General features: G+C 35.7%; 3 protein-coding genes and 2 non-coding genes across 6 annotated transcripts; 4 read left to right on the forward strand and 1 right to left on the reverse strand.

Moving 5' to 3' along the window:
- The first annotated feature begins 2031 nt into the window (after nucleotides 1-2031).
- Nucleotides 2032-7609, forward strand: LOC114739373 (protein SUPPRESSOR OF FRI 4). 2 transcript variants are annotated; one of them, XM_028927427.1, is made up of 7 exons: nucleotides 2032-2442; nucleotides 3214-3314; nucleotides 4641-4767; nucleotides 4911-5317; nucleotides 6094-6248; nucleotides 6338-6391; nucleotides 7091-7609. In XM_028927427.1, the coding sequence occupies exons 1-7, from the start codon at nucleotides 2249-2251 to the stop codon at nucleotides 7160-7162; spliced, it is 1110 nt and encodes a 369-aa protein (XP_028783260.1). In that variant the 5' UTR covers nucleotides 2032-2248; the 3' UTR covers nucleotides 7163-7609. The 2 variants fall into 2 exon arrangements, with proteins under 2 accessions (XP_028783260.1, XP_028783259.1); XM_028927426.1 differs by having other exon boundaries at nucleotides 6338-7609.
- On the forward strand, nucleotides 3744-3877 carry LOC114739378 (small nucleolar RNA snoR86). The gene has a single exon (XR_003739598.1). It is a non-coding gene; the product is annotated as a small nucleolar RNA snoR86 (small nucleolar RNA).
- On the forward strand, nucleotides 3929-4060 carry LOC114739377 (small nucleolar RNA snoR86). The gene has a single exon (XR_003739597.1). It is a non-coding gene; the product is annotated as a small nucleolar RNA snoR86 (small nucleolar RNA).
- Nucleotides 7610-8584: 975 nt separating the features above from the next.
- On the forward strand, nucleotides 8585-13407 carry LOC114739369 (GTP-binding protein ERG-like). The gene is made up of 8 exons (XM_028927422.1): nucleotides 8585-9198; nucleotides 9740-9829; nucleotides 10496-10641; nucleotides 11113-11271; nucleotides 11388-11454; nucleotides 11700-11807; nucleotides 11920-12059; nucleotides 12966-13407. The coding sequence occupies exons 1-8, from the start codon at nucleotides 8689-8691 to the stop codon at nucleotides 13051-13053; spliced, it is 1308 nt and encodes a 435-aa protein (XP_028783255.1). The 5' UTR covers nucleotides 8585-8688; the 3' UTR covers nucleotides 13054-13407.
- Nucleotides 13408-14435: 1028 nt separating this feature from the next.
- LOC114739371 (CST complex subunit STN1) lies at nucleotides 14436-14924 on the reverse strand. The gene has a single exon (XM_028927424.1). It carries the CDS (start codon nucleotides 14922-14924, stop codon nucleotides 14436-14438), a length of 489 nt encoding a protein of 162 aa, XP_028783257.1.
- Nucleotides 14925-21002: the final 6078 nt, after the last annotated feature.

The following is a 21002-nucleotide window of genomic DNA, read 5'->3' on the forward strand; positions in this document are numbered from 1 at the left end:
ACAACCATATTTGGAGTGGTGTGGTTGTGTGGGTCGATATGCCTCCGATCCACACATGTTCCTTGTTTTTACTTCCCCAAGTGGCTCCCCAACATCTCTAACTTCTCCCCACCCCCCACCCCCCTTCTCCTGTCCACATGTTCCCAGATATCATATATTCCTTCTCCCTCTATTTCTTCATTTACATAATTACATTTGACTTCTCACTTTTCTACCAACACACAAATGGATTATCATAGTCACTAATATGTTACTATCATACATTCCTTTAATCTTATCCACAAGTCCCTTTTCAACGTGTTTTACTGAAAACAAGAAAAACATTAAAGCTCATTAATTTTATCTTAAAATTTCACGACTTTCCAGTTGTATCCCGGTATAATATATACATTTTCCAATAAAATAACAACTTACACCATAATAAATAAAGAATAAAATACTCATCTGCTCTTTAATATAAAACCTAATTGTTAAGTTTATTTTGATCATAAATATAAGACATATTTATCATATTTATCAAATTTTTTAAATTACCCCTATAGATACTCTATCAACAATAACTAAATAGAAGAGGTAGACAGGATATTAAGGAAGATGATTATGGTGTTTTAGGAAAAACAGGTCATATATATTTCTTATAATTAACTAACTTACCAAACTTTCTTAATCTAATAAATTAGTTAAATAGGCCTTATATTAGGGATCAGAGGAGTAATATATTAACATTAAAAATTTAATCACATATTTTATAAAATAGAATAAAAAAGTAATTCATATTGCTACTCTGGTCCTAAATATAAAAACAATTTTGTAGTACAATTTACGCTATAAAACAAATCTTATATTTACCTACTTTCATAAAAAAGATTTAAACTCTAGGCCTGGACCCACAGTTCATTGGTAAGTCCAAAGCCCTGCTTGACACATGGGATTGGAAGGCTGGGATTGGTATTGGAATTGAGATTGCCTCGACTAACATGTTTGCTATGAAGGACTGTGTTGAGAGCTGGGACTGCCCAGAACCATATTCATGGGATTAAGCAGTACCACCCCCCCGCCCCAATGGCATTGCAACTTCAATACTGGGATTGGAAGTTCTTTGACGAAAATGCCCTTACATCATTTGAGCTAAGATGGATAGGGAGTCTGGGTCCTTACCAAGACGGGTACTTATATCTATATGTAATGGGCCTGGGCCCATTCCCGAAAACAAAAGCGTCTCACCGAACAAGGATATGGGCTTCAATGCTGTGTTTAAAACGTGCCCTGTTCAAAACTTAACTTACAGGCTGATATGCAAATTTTCATCCTGGCCCATAGAAAATGAACAACAATTAACCCGTTTGGGATAATGATAAAAAAACACTTATAAGTATATTTTATGTAAATTGAAATCAAATTTTTTTTATATATTTATCTTACATTTCATAAATCACAGTTGAAAAGCTATTTATAAGTTATTTTAAATAGGTCAATGTCAATAGATGCGTAAATTGTAAAGCATGTTACAGTTTAAATTACCTTTTTTGACCAGATTAAAGCATGCATATATGGGGTATATTAATATGCTAACAAAATAAACTAGGCAGGAAATAACGCATGGAGAGAATAATATTTTTCATTTAATTAAAATTTTAAAAAAATTCAACAAATATCCAGTGGGGTTAAAATTTAGTTGTTCAACTAAACAACAAAGTTAATTTAAAATAATCATAGCTAATTATAAGAGCTAGTTCACTAATTTAAGGAAATTAAAAAAAGAAGTTAAGTTAGTTATTTATAATAAATAAATGTTGTCTTTTTTAAAATATTCTTGCTAATCAAGTGTATTGGTTAAAATTATTATTGATAGAAGGACTATCTTAAAAAAAATATAAATATGAGAGATAAAATAAATTAGAGTATTATATTTAAGATTAAAATAAAAATTAAATAAGATTTTATATAAAAGACGGAGATAATATAAATTTTTTTGAAAAAAAGATAAATAGGTCATCGTCGTTTACTTGCTTGAAACGTTCTAGAATCGGCGGGCTGGCGCGGGCGCGATACAGAGTTTTCCTCCAGGCCCTACTAGGTTAACGTTTCCATCCAGGAGAACTATTGCAGCCCTAGCTCCTTCTCCTGAGGCGCCGAGATCTGGTCTAAACCCTATTCCTGATATAGTCAAGAATATCAGACAAAGGGGAGCGCGAAGGAGGTCAGGGCTTGAATTGAAGAAGAGGGAATAATAGAGCTGTTGGGCTGAATGGGGAAGAAGAAGAAGAGGGTTTCTTCGAAGGTCTGGTGTTACTATTGCGATCGGGAGTTCGATGACGAGAAGATTTTGGTTCAGCATCAGAAGGCTAAGCACTTCAAATGCCATGTCTGCCACAAGAAACTCTCCACTGCTGGCGGCATGGCCATTCACGTGCTCCAGGTTCATAAAGAAAACGTCACCAAGTAAGCTCTAATGTCTTACTCACCCATTATTCCTCTCTCCCTTTTGTCTGATTCGTCTTCTCGATTAGCAGTTTTCGGATCTGATAGTCCGTTGAGTCTAAATTCCTTGGTTTGAGAAGGAAAGGAGGTTATTGCAGTTCAATGTTCCATGCGACGGTCATGGAATGTGATCTTTAAAGAAAAGAAAGCTGAATGCTGGATTGGAATTTAGGATTGTCTAGCTAGATATAATCTAATCATGTGTAATGTTAAGGATCCCCTGTGCTAAGGAATTTTCATTAGAGCCGCGTGACAAATAATAAAACTACCCTTAGGTTCTAATAATTTGATGCGAGTACTGGGAAAACAGTTATCTTAGCTTGGTGAAGTCATAAGGAAGGAGAATGTTCGACAATAATTGCGAATCTTTGATTTTTCAAATCAAGAATTGTAAAAATTGGAATCTGTTCGTGGGCAAGAGAACCATGCGCTGCGAATGTAACTCCTGCTTAGACAGATAAACTGCATATTTTGGTTTTCATGCCCCATTTACAAAGAATGATTCTCTTTCTAATTAATCTGACAATTCTACTCTTCTTCCTTCTCTGATCTTTCTTCGTCAAAGGGGTTGAAACAAAAAATTTCTATATGAGGCATGAGTAATTTAATACTATTTGTTATATGATATTCCCAAATTAAGAACTTTATCTTGTTCCTGCATTTGTGATATTCCCTAGAGATGCTTCGTTTCTTCCAGTTTATGTTGTTTTTTCTCGTTCGTTTACTTTTCAGGGTGCCCAATGCAAAACCTGGTAGAGAGTCAACAGATATTGAAATATATGGGATGCAAGGGATTCCACCAGACGTCTTGGCCGCTCATTATGGAGATGAAGGTAATCATCCATCTGTGTGTGTGTGTGTGTGTGTTATTCAGAACTTTCGAATCTTTTAATTGCAATCTGCTTTTACTGGGAAAGCAGACCTGCTATTTCACAACGTGACGCTGCAAAAAAAAAAAGTTTTATATTACTGTTTCATATAGTTAATGTTTGATTGACTGTTGTTTTTATTATTGGGGGAAGTGCAATGGATAGAGAGATGATAGCTTAATTTAGCTAATGTTGGGTGGATGCTGATGCCAGAGGACCAGTGGAATTCAGTTAATGAACTGGCTTATATGGGTTTCATTTTGCCAGCTTGTGTAATTGTGATGTATCTGATTTGGGCATTGTGTCCTAAAGGTTATATTAATGTTTCCTCTAGTGTGAGTATCATGGCCTGTGTTTTTATGCGTGGTATTTTCTGGAGAAAGCTAATTAGTGGAGCGAGAATGTCAATAAGAGAACAGATGGCATACACTGCCTTGAAGATTGGCGAGAATATACATGACAATTCTCCTTGCCTGTCCAATTGATTTCAACTTGTTCTGATTTGGCCTCAAACAAGTCACTACATCTCGTGGCCTGACTTTGATTGTTATTTTATTTTGCGGAAAAGCCAATTAGCAGAGCAAAAGTGTCAGTGAACAATTATGGCGTGTTTTGTATTGAAGATTGGTGAAAACAACACATGGAGACTCTCCGTGCCTGTCAAATTGATTGTGTTGTTTTGATTGTGGCCTCGAACAAGTCTCTACATCTAATGATGAGTTTTACAATGTTATCTCAAAGAAAAAAGTTTTCAACGTTTTTTTTTTTTTTCCTTTCTCTGAATGGTGATCTACAATGTTGTCTTAGTGTTGTTTGAAAAATAGATTTGTCCCCTTTTCGTGTTATTTTGGGTGAAAGTTGATTGGTACAGGTAGAGTGTCAGTGAAAACATTTGTATTTGGTATTGAAGGTTGGCAAGAAGAAGAAAAATGCATTTTCTCTCTGCTGTCAAGTTGATTTTACGTTCTCTTGATAACGGCCTTGAACGAGTTGTTACGTCCACTTGCATCATTCAAAACTGTTTATATATATAATAAAAGAATGTTTGTATTTGCTGGTCTATAGGCTCGTTTGGTATTTGCTAGGAGGTTATGGAATGAACGCTTTAGCATGTAGACCCTTTTTTGCAACTTATTATCCTTGTTGGATTTGGTTCTATCTGATAATTAATTCGTTGTAGAAGCACTTGTTATGCATGATACATGCAACATTTGTAGCAAGACTGAAATACTTGCATAGGCAAAACATTTAAATTTGAATTGCTTTCTGATAAATTTCTATTGAATGCAGAGGATGAAGCTCCATCAAAAACAGCCAAAGTAGATATCCCATCAACTCAGCTTGTAGGTGGAGTCGTCCCAGCACCATTAGGAGTGGGATATCCTCCTCAGTCAACCTTGGGTACTATGCCACCTATGTATGTTTCCTAATTGTATATCTAACTTCCCTTGGTTTCATTAATGTTGTATTTGGCATGTAAAGAAAGTGATAGTCATTCACTTATGTTCCAAGTGGCACAAGGATAATTAGCTTATTGTTTTGTCGTCTCTTGGTAATCAGTTATAATCCTGCAGTACCTGTGCCGCCGGCCACTTGGCCAGTTCCACCTCGACCTCAGCCTTGGTACCCACAACCTCCATCTGTTTCCATTCCTCCTTCTGCCCCATATGTACAGCAGCCATTATTTCCTGTTCAGAATGTGAGGCCACCTTTACCATCAACCGCTTCTCCTGTCCTTCCAACTTCTCAAGTTGCTCCTCCTGGTTTGCCTCCAACATCTGCTCCAGTTTCACAGCCTTTGTTTCCTGTTGTTGGAAATAACCATACGATGGCCCAAAGTTCAACATTTTCTGCTCCATCGCTCCCTAGCAGTGCTCCATCTGCATTGCCTCCAAGTGTCCCTGCTGATGCTTATTCAAGTGCCAACACAACTTTGACAAATAATTATCAAGTACTAGGGGTTCCAGGTACTCAAATGTTGATTTTTTTTTTACTTAAAAGTTAAAACAATTCATGAATATTTCAGTTTGCATGCCAGCTCCTTTTTATTAAAAAAGCACTTGTCTTCAAATATCAATATTCCAAATTTCCATTTTCCTCACTTGATGGGATAAGGCTTCTTCTTGTATTCCAAACTTTCGTTTACAATCGCATGCCCCCATATCAGTGGGTAATAATCCTAGGACAAGATGTCATATTGTATTTTCTATGCTAGCGCACATTACACGAATAGTTGGTCTTTTTATTAAATTTCAGCTTTGCCTATATTTTCTATGTAATTTAAGTGGAAAGTAATCACTTCTACTGTATTGTGTCAGGCTTACGTCACAAGTGTCGTGCCTCTTTTTTCTGATGTATGCGTTGAATTAGCCTCTCTTGCTTATGATTTTTACTGCTTATAACTCGTGAATGGTGAGACATGCAATGCATCTAAATTTGTTCACACCAAAGTGACTACTTGTTTGTTCCTAAGACACAGGAAATACTGCTAATAGCTATTTGTGTGTAGTGTTACTCCCCCTACTGGTTTAAACTTAATTCTGTCCAGTACTATAACATGGTATTGTGAAGGATTAGATACTAAAGCTTGCTTCCAAATGTCACTATTGTTTTTGTCATTGAGCTGAGCTTGTATGCTTTATTCATTTTTCTCCCTGTTGACTGTAGGAAGGACGTTATAACATCGTTGGGTTGGTTTTATACATTGTAGTGATTTTAATTTGACCTATTTTGGTTACTGCAGGAGGTATATCAAACAACTCGCATTCTTATGCTTCTGGTCCAAATACTGGTGGTCCTTCAATTGGACCACCCCCAGTAATTGCAAACAAAGCTCCTGCAACTCAACCTGCCACTAATGAGGTCTATTTAGTTTGGGATGACGAGGCAATGTCCATGGTGCGTTATCTCCTAGAGTAACATATTTGTTTGGTATGAGAATACTGTTAAATTTGTTAAGTGGTGTTATTTTACTTTCATATCTGCAGGAGGAAAGAAGAATGTCCTTACCAAAATACCAGGTGCATGATGAAACTAGCCAGGTAAGTCATACTACCTCTTTAATAGAAGGAGTTGCTTTCACATCTAACCAGATGGGTAGGCTTTATGCTTATTTTCAGATTCAGTTGTTTACGCATTGTTTGCTATTGATAGAGGTACATTCTGTATGATATTTTATTTACTCCTCTTTCTAAAAAGGAAGTTGAATGACATTTTAATTTTTTTCCCGTCTTTTGTCTCAACCTAAATAATAACGAGTAGTGCATTCTGTTTTATTTTTAACTGCCATTTTGGCTGCAAGCTATGCCTCCTGAATTTGTGAGCATCAAAAGATTCAAGTACGTACTTGTTGCTAATTTCTCTTCCATAGTCAATTCTTGTGGTATAATATGTGAAGTATGCTGCAAACAACCAATTCCCGTCACCCCGCTTTTGTAGTAGAAGAGTACGTATGTATACTTTTTTAAGGCTGGGTTTTACTATTGTTATTCCTTCTCCCTATGCTCAATTTCCAAGAATCCGGTTTTGGGATGAATAAGATCTTACACACCTGATTTTCGCTCATCCGTAGCATCATTACAATTTATTTTATGGAACAAGTGAATTCAGACTTGGCCAGGTCAGCTTCTTTCGCAGAGTTTGGAATCTCGTGCATAGGCCCAGGCTGTTATATATTTGGTTTTTGTTGTAGTGATCAGCAGTCTGAGTATGTGCTGATCATTCTTGCGATTATTTTTCAGATGAGCTCGATTGACGCAGCCATAGACAAGAGGATACTTGAAAGCAGGCTAGCAGGTCGAATGGCTTTTTAGGACAATTTGAACCTTGTATTGTCAAATTTGTCCACTGTTGATGGCCGTTAGAATTTTAGTGTATTTTGTCCCAAGATTCTGATGCAGTTTCATCATTCTTTGCATGGAGTTTTCTATCGACCAACCTAGTGGCGCTATTCTTGGCAGAAAAATGATGCGGAGGCTTCTATCTGGGGAGTGGCGGGGTTAGTTAAGTTAAAATGGGATCTCATAGGAAGTTGCAAAAATCCAGTGGTCTTTTAATCTATTTTTTCTGTTTTTCTCTAGGCATAGGAAAAAAGATAACTTTTAGGACAAATGGCTAAAAATGTGGTGTAATTGAGTTTGGAAATATCAATTTGTTTGTTTGTGGTTTCGGTAGTTTGTATGTGGCTGGACGTAATGACCAAATTTGAAGGTGTACGATTCTTGGATGTCACTAATATGCAGCATTATTCCCCTGCCTCATTCTCATTCTCCGCTTTACCACACACTTGACTCTGAGCGAAAAATGATGATGAACGAATGCAAAAATATCACCGAAGCCTGTTCTTCGCGGAAGAGGTTTTTCACCGAGATGGCTCCGTTGGGGAAAAAAAATGAAGGGCAAATTTTGATAAAAAGAAGATGTAGAATAAAAGAGTAATTAAAATTAATCAAAAAAATTTAATCCCATTTTTTGATTTTTGTAAACAGAGTTTATTAAAAAAAATTTCTCTCTTCTCCACTTAACTCTGAGCGAAAAATGATGACAAACAAACGCAAAATGTCACCAAGACCTGTTCTTCGGCTTCGCAGAAGAGGTTTTTCACCCGAGCCATCGACATGGCTCTAATTGGGCTCCATTTTATCAGACATTTGTGGACACTTTTAGATGATGGGATTGGGACGTGGGGATTGGACATCCGAGACGACTAAAATATAAGCCAGGCTATGTGAGTTTGTTTACCATGCCTGTTACTGTGTGTAAATAGTCGTTCCCTTTTGTGTTTCAGCCTGAGGGTTAAAAATTGTAGGGTCCGATCTATTTATTTCGGCTCAATCTTTTACCGCTTGTCAGACATTTTTCTTCCTCTTTTACTATTCCAATTCAAAAAAAATAAAATGAAACTAGGTTCATGAAAAATGTACATTAGCGGCCTCAAAAAATCCATTACATTTTTCAAATAAAAAAAATTTGAGTAATGATTTTGTTTATATTAATATAGATGTCAACATAATATTTTAAAATACGAGATATTTTAGAATAAGATAGGATCTATGTATGAAATACAAAATTGATAGAAGCATTAGATGATTATATATATATTTTTTTATTTATAGCCGTCCATGGAATTCCGTTATTCACTGCATGCCCGTAACGTTGAGGCAAGACTAACTATGAAGTGACCGGGACTGCCGCTGTTATAATGAAAGAAAATCGAGAGGCAGCTTGTCTGCAACCCTTAACCCCTAAACCCAAAGCCTCGTTCAGCAGCGAAACACCCCAAAAACAACGCATAGACTACGGACGCTTCTGCCTCCATGTTTCCTTTATAGGGGCCACCATGAAAGCTCTAAGATCTCTGAGAATACTCAGGACTGTCTCTTCCACTCCACACAACAATCTCTGTGCCCTTAAGCCTTCCTTCCTGCGCAGGTTTTACTCTGCTGAACCAGAGCAAGAGGAGGTGACGCAACCGACAACCTACCCGGAGTCGGAAAATGATCCAGATTCAGTTTTCGATAGTTCCCATTACGAAATTCCCAATATTTCAGACACCGATGCTCACGCCCAGCAGCAGCAGCAACCCATCTGGGACCGAAAGTACAGGGCCAGAGCTGATGAATTGATCTTTGGAAAGGAAATCACTCAGGGCAATTTGAGATTCGAGGAGGAGGAGGATGATGAGAACAGGAGGAGAGTGTTGGCCAAAGCTTTACTTGAGGCATCACTGGAGAAAGGGGATAGCGAGGATGAGGATGAAAGTGTGGTGAAGGAGGAGGACCAGAAATCTTTGGCCGTTGGAATAATCGGTGCTCCCAATGCTGGGAAGTCTGCACTGACTAATTATATGGTTGGTTCTCTTTGTTACTCGGTCCCGACCTGACAAAATCCTTTTCTTGAGGTGTCTGACTTTCACTTGGTTGAGTGTGCAAGAAAATGGTTTCATTTTCTTCCTTTATATCTTCATTCCTATTTTAGTTCCAATACTTCTATAAAATTTCACCGCTGAGGATTGATGTTGTGTTAATTTGGGGTAAAAAAATCCTGACTCTGGAGGAGCTGCTTGATGGTTACAAGTATCATTTTTTTCCATGATAATGTTCCTTATTTCTATCTTAATCTGCTTTTGATGTCTTGAAACATTTACGGGAGATGAGTTTTTGTATCCAATTAGTGTTGTAGCATGTCATCTCTTAAAAGTTCATTTTAACTGGTATATTGTTGTTAAAAAGCTACTGTTTTTCGTTTATTTGGAGTGTCATATTACGTTGAAGTAATTGATATATGTCAGGGTGCATTCAGAAAAGCGTCTAGCGTCCTCTTTTGTTATCAACATCATTTTTGGAAGATTTTTTTTTTTTCATATTTATGTCCTCACTCTTTTACCGTAGGCTGGTACAAAGGTAGCAGCTGTTTCGCGGAAGACAAACACCACCACTCATGAAGTGGTCGGAGCGATGACGAAAGGAGAAACCCAAATTGTGAGTAACTTTTGTCATTACTTTATTTCTATCTAATAACAAGAGAATATCTGTTGAAGTTTCACTAAGGCTGTATTGCGTTGGAAGCACCCAATGCTTCATGAAGATAATTAATTAACTTTATAATTTTTATTATGAGTAATACCTAAATGCTTCTTAAAATTCGGATATTCTTCTCTTGACACATGCTTTGCATGGATGAGGCATCTTTTTGACCTAAATGAGCAAGCCCTTTGAAATTCAAGCTCAGTACTTAAGCTTATAATTCAATGGTGGGTTTTGTGATGAGTCAATAAAAAGAAAAGTTGGTCTAGAGGTTATGTATTATAGATGAACCCATTGCAGCAAGTTTGTCAAATCACACACACACACACATCAAATAAAGAAACTAGTAAAACTGGAAGGCCAGGTTTTAGCCAGAAGTCAATTATTGCTTTCCTACCTCAACTTTTCCATATTCAAGTAAAACATGCTGCTTGTACGTTTTTTGTTTTCTTACTTTTTCTGATGTCATCCAGCATGCAAGAGCTTGATGTATTTACCCATGACCGTGCTATTTTATTTTGCGGCGTTGTGGTAAATTTTATTTGATATATTGCATTTTCTTATATTTTAAATTGAAATTGAACCACCCATGCTTACAACTGTATAAAAATCTCTATGCAGTGTTTTTTTGATACACCAGGGCTCTCGTTAACTTGTAAAGGATATCCTCATAGGGATGTCAAGAGTCGTGTTGAAAGTGCTTGGAGCTCAATCAATCTCTATGATGTGCTTCTGGTTGTTTTTGATGTCCATAGGCATCTTACTAGGTTAGTATGAGTACTGTGGGAGTAATCTTACTCTTTCATTCGATATAACTTATTCATTATTCTATGTTAGAATTTGAAAACCTATTATTCTTCTATTTATCTGATCAAATATGTCTGGCTAGAGATGAAGACTAAGATGGGAGGTTTAATGTTGAAGACTTTGTGCATCAACAAAGACTCGTGCAGTCTGAATTTCTAAATATAGTCAGTACTGTGACATGTTGGCATGCTAGGAGATCATATTTTACTGGTTATGTGGATAATTGCTTATGTATTATTTGGACGCTGGAAAGCTTATGAAGATGGTTACTTTGGTAAATTAAATATGATGTAAATTGAATCCTATATCGTTATATGCATGTTGCACTGCTCATATCGTGACCACATGACAAGTCATTTTAACTTGATTTTTTTTTTTTAACCCATTTTCATCTAAGTTGCTTATGTCTTTTTTACATTCAATCAATGTAGACCTGATGCAAGGGTGATACAATTGATTAAACGTATGGGAGCTCGAATCCACCCCAATCAGAAACGAGTTTTATGTATGAACAAGATTGATTTAGTGAAGAAAAAGAAAGACTTGATGAAGGTTTCAGAAGAATTCGAACATCTTCCTGGATATGAAAGGTCTGGTGTTCTTCTAAAGAGACTGGATAAAGTGCCAATTTGCATTATAAATTCTAACCTTTCTGTGGATCAACTATAGGGCCTAGACCTGACGATCTCCCGTTATTGTTGTGTAGGTTTTTCATGATATCAGGACTGAAGGGGTATGGGGTAAAAGATCTGTCACAGTACTTGATGGAACAGGCATGTATCTTTTCTAGTTGTGCTCTTTATCCTCCCTATCCAAATGATTTTGTTTTTCCTCTGACCTGGAATGTGTTATCGGGTTCCATAAAACATTGGTCCTAAACAACAATGTGCTTTTTACTGATGAAACTACTTCCTTCTAAAAACTCGTAAACTGCGTATCTTTTTTATATTTCTCCAAAACTCTCATGTTAGACATTTCAAGACCTAAATCTGGATTTTGAATTACTTCTCATGCTTAGGCAGTTCAACGACCATGGGAAGAAGATCCATTTGTGATGAGTGAAGAAGTTATGAAGATGATAGCCATGGAGGTTGTGCGTGAAAGATTGCTGGACCATGTACATCAGGTGGTAGTTCAAGTCAATCTCTGATTTATGGATAGAATCTGACAAAAGTATGCTGTACGATCAGATGATTAATTTATGATTTTGATGATGGATTGCAACTATCCCGATTCAGGAAATTCCATATGAAATCGAACATCGTTTGATAGATTGGAAGGAATTACGAGATGGTTCTCTTAGAGTTGAGCAACATTTCATCACGAGCAAACTAAGCCAACGCAAGATTCTCGTGGGAAAGAATGGTTCCAAAATTGGGTAACTACTGTTTCAGTCTTTATTTTTATATTTTTATAGAGTTATGTAACTAGTTGATATTTATATTAGGTCCTCCGCTGTAGTGCTAAGAGAGAGAATGACACAAACAAGTGGGAGTGTGTAGGGCCCATTTCATCTGATTACACATTCTACCCTCACTCACTCACTCAGAGGATAACCCATAATAAATTATTTTACAGCAGAGGATCCGGACTGCTGGTTTTTCTTTTTGTCTTCAAAGATACGATATTTTAGCTGTTAAAAGAATAAGTATCACGTTATTATAGCCAAATGAGATTTGCTGTCGTATCAATTTGGGAGTGTTAGCCTGGTTTCAATTTTCAAATATTTGAATTCTTTCTTGAATTGAAAGGGAGTTAAACCAAAGGGGACTACTTTGCTATTAGGGCAGCACACCGAGTGCAGCATGCGATATTTGAATTCTTCTTGCTATCTCAATAAGTGTATGTGCTTGTGTGTAACTGTGAATAAATATATGGAGCCTTGGTTGACTAAACAAGTTTTCGTGTTCATTTAAACCTTTATGGCATCAGAGCATAACACCATCCAATAATATCACGATTTTCCACGGTCAATTCTTGTTTACAAGTCCCTCAGCCATTGCATCCACTCTCAGTTACCATTGAGCCATTTGAACCTAGACTGAGCTAAAACTATAACAGGCCTAGATTGAACCATAACCATCAGTGTCAGTTATGATAAGTTGGATCTACTTCCAACATGCTTTCGTGTAAATTTGGTCCCTAACTCGTTGTAAATTGAATTTACCAGTGAATTTCTCTAGGATTAATTTCTCTTTGCAGCTTCCTCAATGCTACCGGTTATTTCTGAATCCTTGCGGTTAAAATTGCGCACTTTTCATTGTTTGGGGCTTGTTTGATGCAGGAGGATTGGGATTGAAGCTAATGAAGAGCTGAGGTCCATTTTCAAGAAGCAAGTGCATTTAATTCTGCAGGTTAGGCTTAAACAGTGACAAAAGAAAAAGTCGATTTGATGTTTCAGAGTGCAGCTTCCCCGCCACACCATGATGGAGTATACAAACTGCCAACGCGTGTCTGAATCTGACCTAACGCCATTCTTGATACCAGTGATCATAGAGAACATCATCATGGCTATGGAGAACAGGGTAAGAAATGGGCACCGCAAATGGTGATCTTGAAGCCAAAGCTTCCAGCTTTTAGCAAGATTCATTTGGTTATAATTGTAAGCGTGAATGAATGTTTACAAATAGACGACCATATCTTGTTTCATCATTTTCGAATGTCAACGTCACACATATCTTGTGTACAGCAATTTTGATGATGAATTCCATCTCTCCTTTTTCTAATGTTGTGCGAGAGCTTCTCTAAGTTATTCCGCACGTGCTAATACCTTATTCGACTCTCGTCGCGCGCATGAAAGGAGTTACATAAAAAGGCGAAGTAGGAACATCAGAAGAAGCAAAGACGCCATTAGAATGAGCATAAACCTCAGTTGCAAAATATCAATTTCGTCAGGTTTTGCTTTTACCATTGGCACACCACCAGGAAACGAAAAGCATCGCATCTTGTGTTAGCATCTCCTTGATAAATTTCTTTTTTCGGCGGAAGAGGGGGAGAAACTCTACCGCTATGTTTGGTACGGGGTTTTCGGAGGGGAGGGGAGGGAAGTTGCTCCCCTCCCCTTGTTTGGCTGGTATAATTTTTTAGGAGCCCCTCCCCTCGTTTGGTTAAGATGTTTTTTAAAGAGGGGAGAGGTTCTTCTCCCCTCCCCTTCCCTTCTAGCCTTCCCTCCAAAAGTGGGGTTTTTTGGAGGGAGGTGAGAGATGATCTTTTAATTCCTTATATGCCCTTTCGATTTGAACCTCTAATCAATCATAAACATTTCTACATAATAGAGTTCTTTGAGCATCTAATAAGAGGTTATTAAGATAATTATCTCCAAAATTAGTGAGCATTTGTAAACTTTTTTCTCTTCTTCTAATTCTAAGAGGCCGTTGGTATTTTCTTTCACCTTCAAGGTCTTTTCTCTGATTGAAATCTATCACTATAACTTTTTGTCTTGATATTCTATAAGTGTGTGACTGTATCTTGTAAATCAATTAGTGAATTGTATTATATATATAAGTTATATCTTAACAAATAAAAAGTGAGAAATTCATTTAAATTTTATGAGGCTAAAATAGTCAATTTTTTTTTAGAACAAAATAAGGTATTATTAAAATGCTCCCTCCCCTCCAATCAATCCAACGTAGCTACCCTCCCCTTTCCTTCCTTCCCCTTCCCTTGATTAAAATCCCTCCCCTCTCCTTCCTTCCGTCGAGCCAAACATAGCGTACAAGTACGGTTCCGCAAAAACGACTGCTTTTAGTTGCGTCTAGAACGGTGAAGGCAAAGCGTCGTAACACTTGCGCGCCAAATTGAGGCAATCCAGCCAATGGAGGATCTCGGCATTGGGGTCACTCTCGATCACAACATCTGACACAGTGATCTGCACCGCCCCTCTGAACCTGGTGATCTGGCCCCGCACTCTGGCCACCTTACCGAGCTGAACAAGATCAGCGAAGCCGGCAGCGGAGGCGGCGATGAGGGCAACATCTGGGGAGATAGGGAGCTGGGCGGAGCAAGGAAAGGAGAGCTGGTTGAGCCAGAGGATGCAGCTGACACAGCCGGTGCCGTCGTCGAGGGTGAACCTGAGGAATCTGTCGGGTTTGAGGTCACGTGAGGTGACGGTGCCGACGGCTTCAGCGCGAGAGAGGGGAATGCCTCTGCGAGAGAAAGAGGAAGAAGGGGTTTGGGTGAGGGAATGAAGATCGAAGGCGAGGAGCTTCACATGAGTGTTAAATAATGAACCCCACTGCTCCATGGCTCGAAGGTTTAGCGTCTCGTTCCAGCGACACCCACCATTTGAAAACTATATTCCCTCCCGTCCGTATTAACCACAACAAGCTCTTCACTCAATCGGCAGGGTTGAAACTCATGAGCCTCATTCTTATTTTGGCCCAACAAAAAACTAAGTCATTGACAGTTCAATGCACTTTTCCGGAAGATAACGACAAATGCGCATTAGATTATAATTTTATGGGCTTAGTTGGGCCAATCCAATCTTCTGCTTCTTTTTTTTTGGTTGGGTGAAATCTCTTCAACTTAATGACTATGGGTCCGTTTGGATCAACGATTGAAAAAATAGCTTATTGAAAAGGTAGTTTATAGAGAAGTGAAATTGGATAAAAGTTAAATTGGATATGTTGAATTATGTTTGGATTAGAGTTCAGAAAAGTTAGATTGCAAAAGTGAGATTGGTAAAATGTTGTTTGGATTATGATTGAGTAAAAGTAAGTTTGGTTATAAAATGACCAAAATAGATATGAGTTTTAATAAATATTGAAACATGATTAAAAAAATAATTTCACATAATACAATAAAATTAAAATAATTTAATATGAAGAAGTCATAAAAAATATTTTAAATATAAAATGAAACATGAAAAAATAAAAGTATATTTTTAGGAGCATATTTAAAAATAAAAATATATTTCTAACTTATTCATTACTTTCAACTAATTTTAACTAATTTTTTATTATCTACAAATTAGTTATTTAAGGCTTATAATAAGAACCAAAAGAGGTAATAAATTTCTTAACTTTTTCTCTCTCCATATTTCAAAAGCTATAAACCATAAGCTATAAGTTATAAGCTGTTAATTTTAGCTTAAAGCTTATTGTAGCTTTTCAGACAAAAGCCCGATTGCAGAAAAGCTGATCCAAACAAACCCAATTGTGTCAATCGAGCTTATAGAGCTTATAAGCTACTTATAAGCTCAAAATAAGTGATGTCAAACAGGCACTATACATCCTGGAAACTGGGGAGCCTTGTTACATTTTTGTTCATGACCCCAGAAAGGGTATCGTGATTTTTTTAAAAATTAAGTCTATTTTTCTTAATCCATTTCTTTTATATTTTAAGGATTCTATGCTACTATTGTAATTGTTATTGCTTCTTTAATTTATACTTAATATAAGAGTTTATTTGATTTTATTTTAATCCTAAATGTAAAATCCCAGTTTACTTTATTTCTCATATTTATTTTTTCAAGATAATCCTTATAGTAATAGTAATTCTAACCGACACATCTGAGTAGCAATGATATTTTAAAAAAGATAACACTTATTTATTACAAATAACTAATTTAACTATTTTTTATAAGTTATTTAAATTAATTAATTAATTTTTATATTAAAGATCAGAAGCAGGATTAATTGAGGATGAATACACCATGAATTTGAAATATATTTTTTCAGATGAAATGCGTCTTTTTGTCCTCAGAAAGCTTAACAGGAACGACTTCTTCTCGATCAGAGCAAAATAAAAAATTAAATAAACAGGTGAAAATATGTGCGAGCACATGATCCCCATATTTGAATTACATATATTTTATTGGGAAACCGTCCGCCACGAAATTTTTCTCTCCCTTTCCCTCAAAAAGCCGTCCCGGAGTTTTATTGTTTGGTCAAACGGATCTAAGTAATGAAGACATATTTTCTGTAATTATCTTAACATATATATATTAAACCAAAAAAAAATTGAACTTTAAGTTTTTCCACCGTTTAATTTTAAATTTTATCCCACAAGTCCTGCCCACCTTCACACACATTATAATTTTCTTAAAAAAGGCAATGAATAAAGATATTATTTCATTCACCAAAAGCATATTATTTCAATGTGATCTGATCAGAACAAAAATGAGCCAGACAAGAGAGAAAAAAAAGGTGTAGCTTTACGTACACATTTATCAAATTCATGACATTTATGTCTGTCTTGTACTTGGTGTGGGGACAATCAATTCAATGCCCGCTTTCATTACTTCAACTTAGACCATACAAACTGTGTATTATTGGGTTCACTGGATGTAAGTAGAATTGTCGAATAATAGTAATAATAATAATAATAATAATAGGAGTGTGTATTTAGATTTTGAAAAAGAAGAGAGAAAGGGAGAAGTAGGAGGAATAATAATAATAATGAGTGGGAGGGTGGGGGGTCAGTGATGGCATCAAAAGCACAAAACGGCCACTAAAAGCTGCTTCTCACATTTGTCTCCAGCCCCATCCATTTTTTGTTTACCTCACCTCCCCCATATTCAACATTCAACCTTAATTTTTGCGTTTTCCAAATTATTTAAAAAAATTTATTGATGCTCTAATCTCATTTATGTACGTGAAAAAATTTGAAAGGCTCGAAAAATTGATTCATATGTAGAGCATGGGGTCCCAAATTACAAATAATCTGCCCATAAATTAAATATGTTTATAATATATATTATTTCCAAGTGCTGTCTACAATCATGTCCATGTATACCAGCAGTAACAACAATAATTACAAAGTGGACGAAAAGGTGAAAAGGGCCCCTCCTTTTCAGCTTTCCTCTCTTCTTTTTTTTTAAAAAAAATAATAATTGATGTTTGTGTATAGGAAAAATCTTGACTCCTTATTTTGTTTTATTTAATATTTATTATTTCAAGTTTATTTAGTGAGATAAAAGTTATTTTTTATTTTTTTTCGCTTCTGTAAATAATTTTACGAGATTCTGGGAAATTAGGATATACTCATACAAAGGGGGAAAAACACTATTATTTGATATTTGCCCAAAATATAGGTTTGAAGCACTTGTAGTGGGAAACAATTTGTACGTTTAAAAGGGACCGCATCGGTATGATGATAACTTTTACAATTATTTAAAGGCTTAAAGGCAGTGTCAAATTAAATTGCAAATATACATGCATGTATAAAAATGAAAAACCTATTTTTATCTTCTTCTCTTTTTTTTCACAGTTATTCTTAGAATATTTTTTTTTTAATTTTACGTCCGGCGGGACTTCTGCAATAATAATAGGAAAAACTATATTGAAGGTACCTATACTTTCTCTCAATTTTTAATTTGGTATCTATGTGTTTTTTTCCCTTTAATTAAACATTTAATTTTATCTTTTTAGCAACATTAGCTCTTATAACTTTGTTCTATTGATATTTTTAGTCTCTACATAAGGATTAATGATGTTAATAGAGCAAAATTAAAGATTTAGTTAAGAACAAAAAACACATAGGTATCAAATTGAAAATTAAAAAAAAATATAAGTACCTCCAATATGGTTTTCTCATAATAATATTTGGACCATTAGGCCTGTCTCTTGGAACTGAAGTAAATATGCCTCTCCCACTCCTACTTCAACGTTTTAAAGGATAATTGTTCTTCCATTGACAAATGTAGACAAACAAATTCAATTGCCAAAAAAAAAAAAGTATGATTCGAAAGTACTATCTCTTTCTACAAATCAATGAAATCTTTGGCTGGTGGATACATAATCTTTAAAAATATTCTAAACAATCTTCATGTGTAACATCACCCCAAAGACTCCTTTCTTTTTATATCTACAATTAATTACGACTGCAGCTTTCACTAATCTCCCCCCTGTTTATAAACCAGAAAAATAATTTTTTATTTTATTAATAAGTCACATCATTCATTTTTTTATATGAATATATAAATTTATCCTTTATTTATTATTATATAAATTATTATTTTCGTAAAAGAAATTAGAAAGTTATTAAATACAGAAATAAAAAATGACTTTTAAAAAAAATTATTTACAAGGGTAACATAATTCATCGCTCTCTGTGATGGAACCATTTCAATTATTTATGCTGTCGGGCTCCAATTAACTTTCGTTGAATTTAAATTTCTTTCCTTTTGCTTTTACAGCACTTTGAAGGTCTGGCCTTCAAGAGAGAAAACTCAGAGAAAATAAAACGATTAAAATAATGAGTAGAAGTGAAGGAGAAGGAGAATCCTATGTGTGGGTACCCTCTCTCTATGATTAATTAATTGAAAATAAAAAAGAATATCTTGAGATGAATTGCGGGGGTCATCTCTGCTTTTTGTTGGGTCTTTAAAGATATGTCTCAGAGGGTTTGACTCCCCAAAAAGCAGCATGACTTGGCTTTGGAGGGATTCAATTATTTGAATCTTTATTTAATTTATTTATTCATTTGTTTATTGCCTTTTTTTTTTTTTTAATGAAGAGAATATGGCTCCATTGAACCTTGGAAGGTCAAGTAATGAGTTTCCTCGTTTCGACAATCATTAGGTGTAGTGGAATACCTTCCTTCCTTTCCCCCCCCCCCCCCACCCTCAATTTTCTCTTCTTTTGGGAGGGGGACATTAGCTGGGTTTAGGTGTACTTCGATTTTTTTTTTTTCCCCTTCTTCTGGGCATGCTGCTTTGATGCGGCATTTGGATAATCGGTGTCCATGTTCATGCCCTAATAAACATATTTATGTGAGTTTAGGGTAATGTGTTGCTGTTATTTTTGACTAACCGTCCTTATCGTACTCATTAGAACACGGTTTGTCGCTTGCCTCAGTTAATGTTGCTTGTTCTATTAAGAACCAGATAAGTTTCCTCGTTTCGGGCAAAAGAAAAAGTTTTCTATCTTTCACACTACATCCGGTTCTTAACATACTACTTCCATCATAATTATAAAGTCTCATTTATCATCTACAAATAAAGTCTTATAATTAAGACCAAAAATAGTACAACCTAGTTGACTAATCTAGAGAAATTAAGAAAACTACTGTATTACTTTAAAGTGTTTATATTTATTATTTTTCTTTCAACTAACTTGACTCGCTTATAAACTGATATTAATTTAATAACATACAGAAATATTTTAAAGACCATATAACATATGCTATAATTAAGTAATTTAGTAACTTTATTAATATTTTCAAATTAGTCCTCAAATCTTATATTAAGAACCAAAAGTAGTAATATGGAGTGATCACTTTGTCGTCAATCATTAGCTGCTCCAGTCTCCTACCTGGTTTCATTGAGATCTTGAGTTCAGACTTACATTGATATGGTTGTTTTTTGGCAACGACATTGATATGGTTGTTTGTTGTGTTTAAAGTGTTCATGATTATTAAAAATAACTTATTTCTTTGTTACAATGGCACACTGTTTGGCATAAGCAAGGCTTTTTAAGGAAGGAAGGAAAGGGAACCTAATTTTGTAAGGTACGGGTGAGCAGGGAAAAAAGGAGGATGCTTACGATAACTTACCTGGCGTGAACAAATTGGTGTGAGAGACGGGGAGAACTAAAAATGATCGAAAATACAATTGCCCTTTCAAATCATATTTTAAAAAAATTACACTTTTCATCCTTATAAACTTCATTCATGGTAAAATATACTTAGATCGAGGCAAAAAAAAAAAAACTAAGAAATATACAAAACATTTTCAAAAAGAAGACGAAGTCGGGACCATGCCCTCCTACCAAACATGGCCTGGATATTTGCATGGATCTTCTCCTTGATTAATTATGAGTATATATATTAATTTGTTTGGCTGCAGAAATGGTCAACCCAATGCCAATTAATGCAAAATTAAACTGGTTTAATATAATGTCATGCCTATGTATATATCATATGAAGTTTAAAAAAGAGCTGTATTGTCGACAATAATGCAAATTTTAATAAATTATATGTGTGTGTGTGATTTGTTGATTAATTAGTTCCTTCTCAGACAGTAATATATATGTGTGTGTGTGTGCGCGCGCGCTGTTTGGTAGCGTGTGAAGTAAAGCAGAATCTTAAAAGACTCAGCTTGTGAGCGTGGGATTTGGAATTTGGAGGATTAATATAAAGAAGGGGTTGGCTGACGAATAATGGCGCCTTATTATTTTGACTCATCAAAAATGTATAATCAACTCAGCAAGCCAGACCCGGCATGTGATGATGATGTGGTTGGTTTCTTCGGAATCCTTCGCAGCTCTCCCAACCAACCAACCAACCAAGAACCAACCATCACATGTTCTTCTCATTTTTGGTTTCCCCGTCTCATTTTTCCCATATATGTAATTTGATTAGCTTCATCAATTTTAAATCT

Source organism: Neltuma alba, unplaced genomic scaffold (assembly GCF_004799145.2).
Source record: "Neltuma alba isolate B1F8T4 unplaced genomic scaffold, ASM479914v2 tig00013919_pilon, whole genome shotgun sequence".
Lineage (NCBI taxonomy): Eukaryota > Viridiplantae > Streptophyta > Magnoliopsida > Fabales > Fabaceae > Neltuma > Neltuma alba.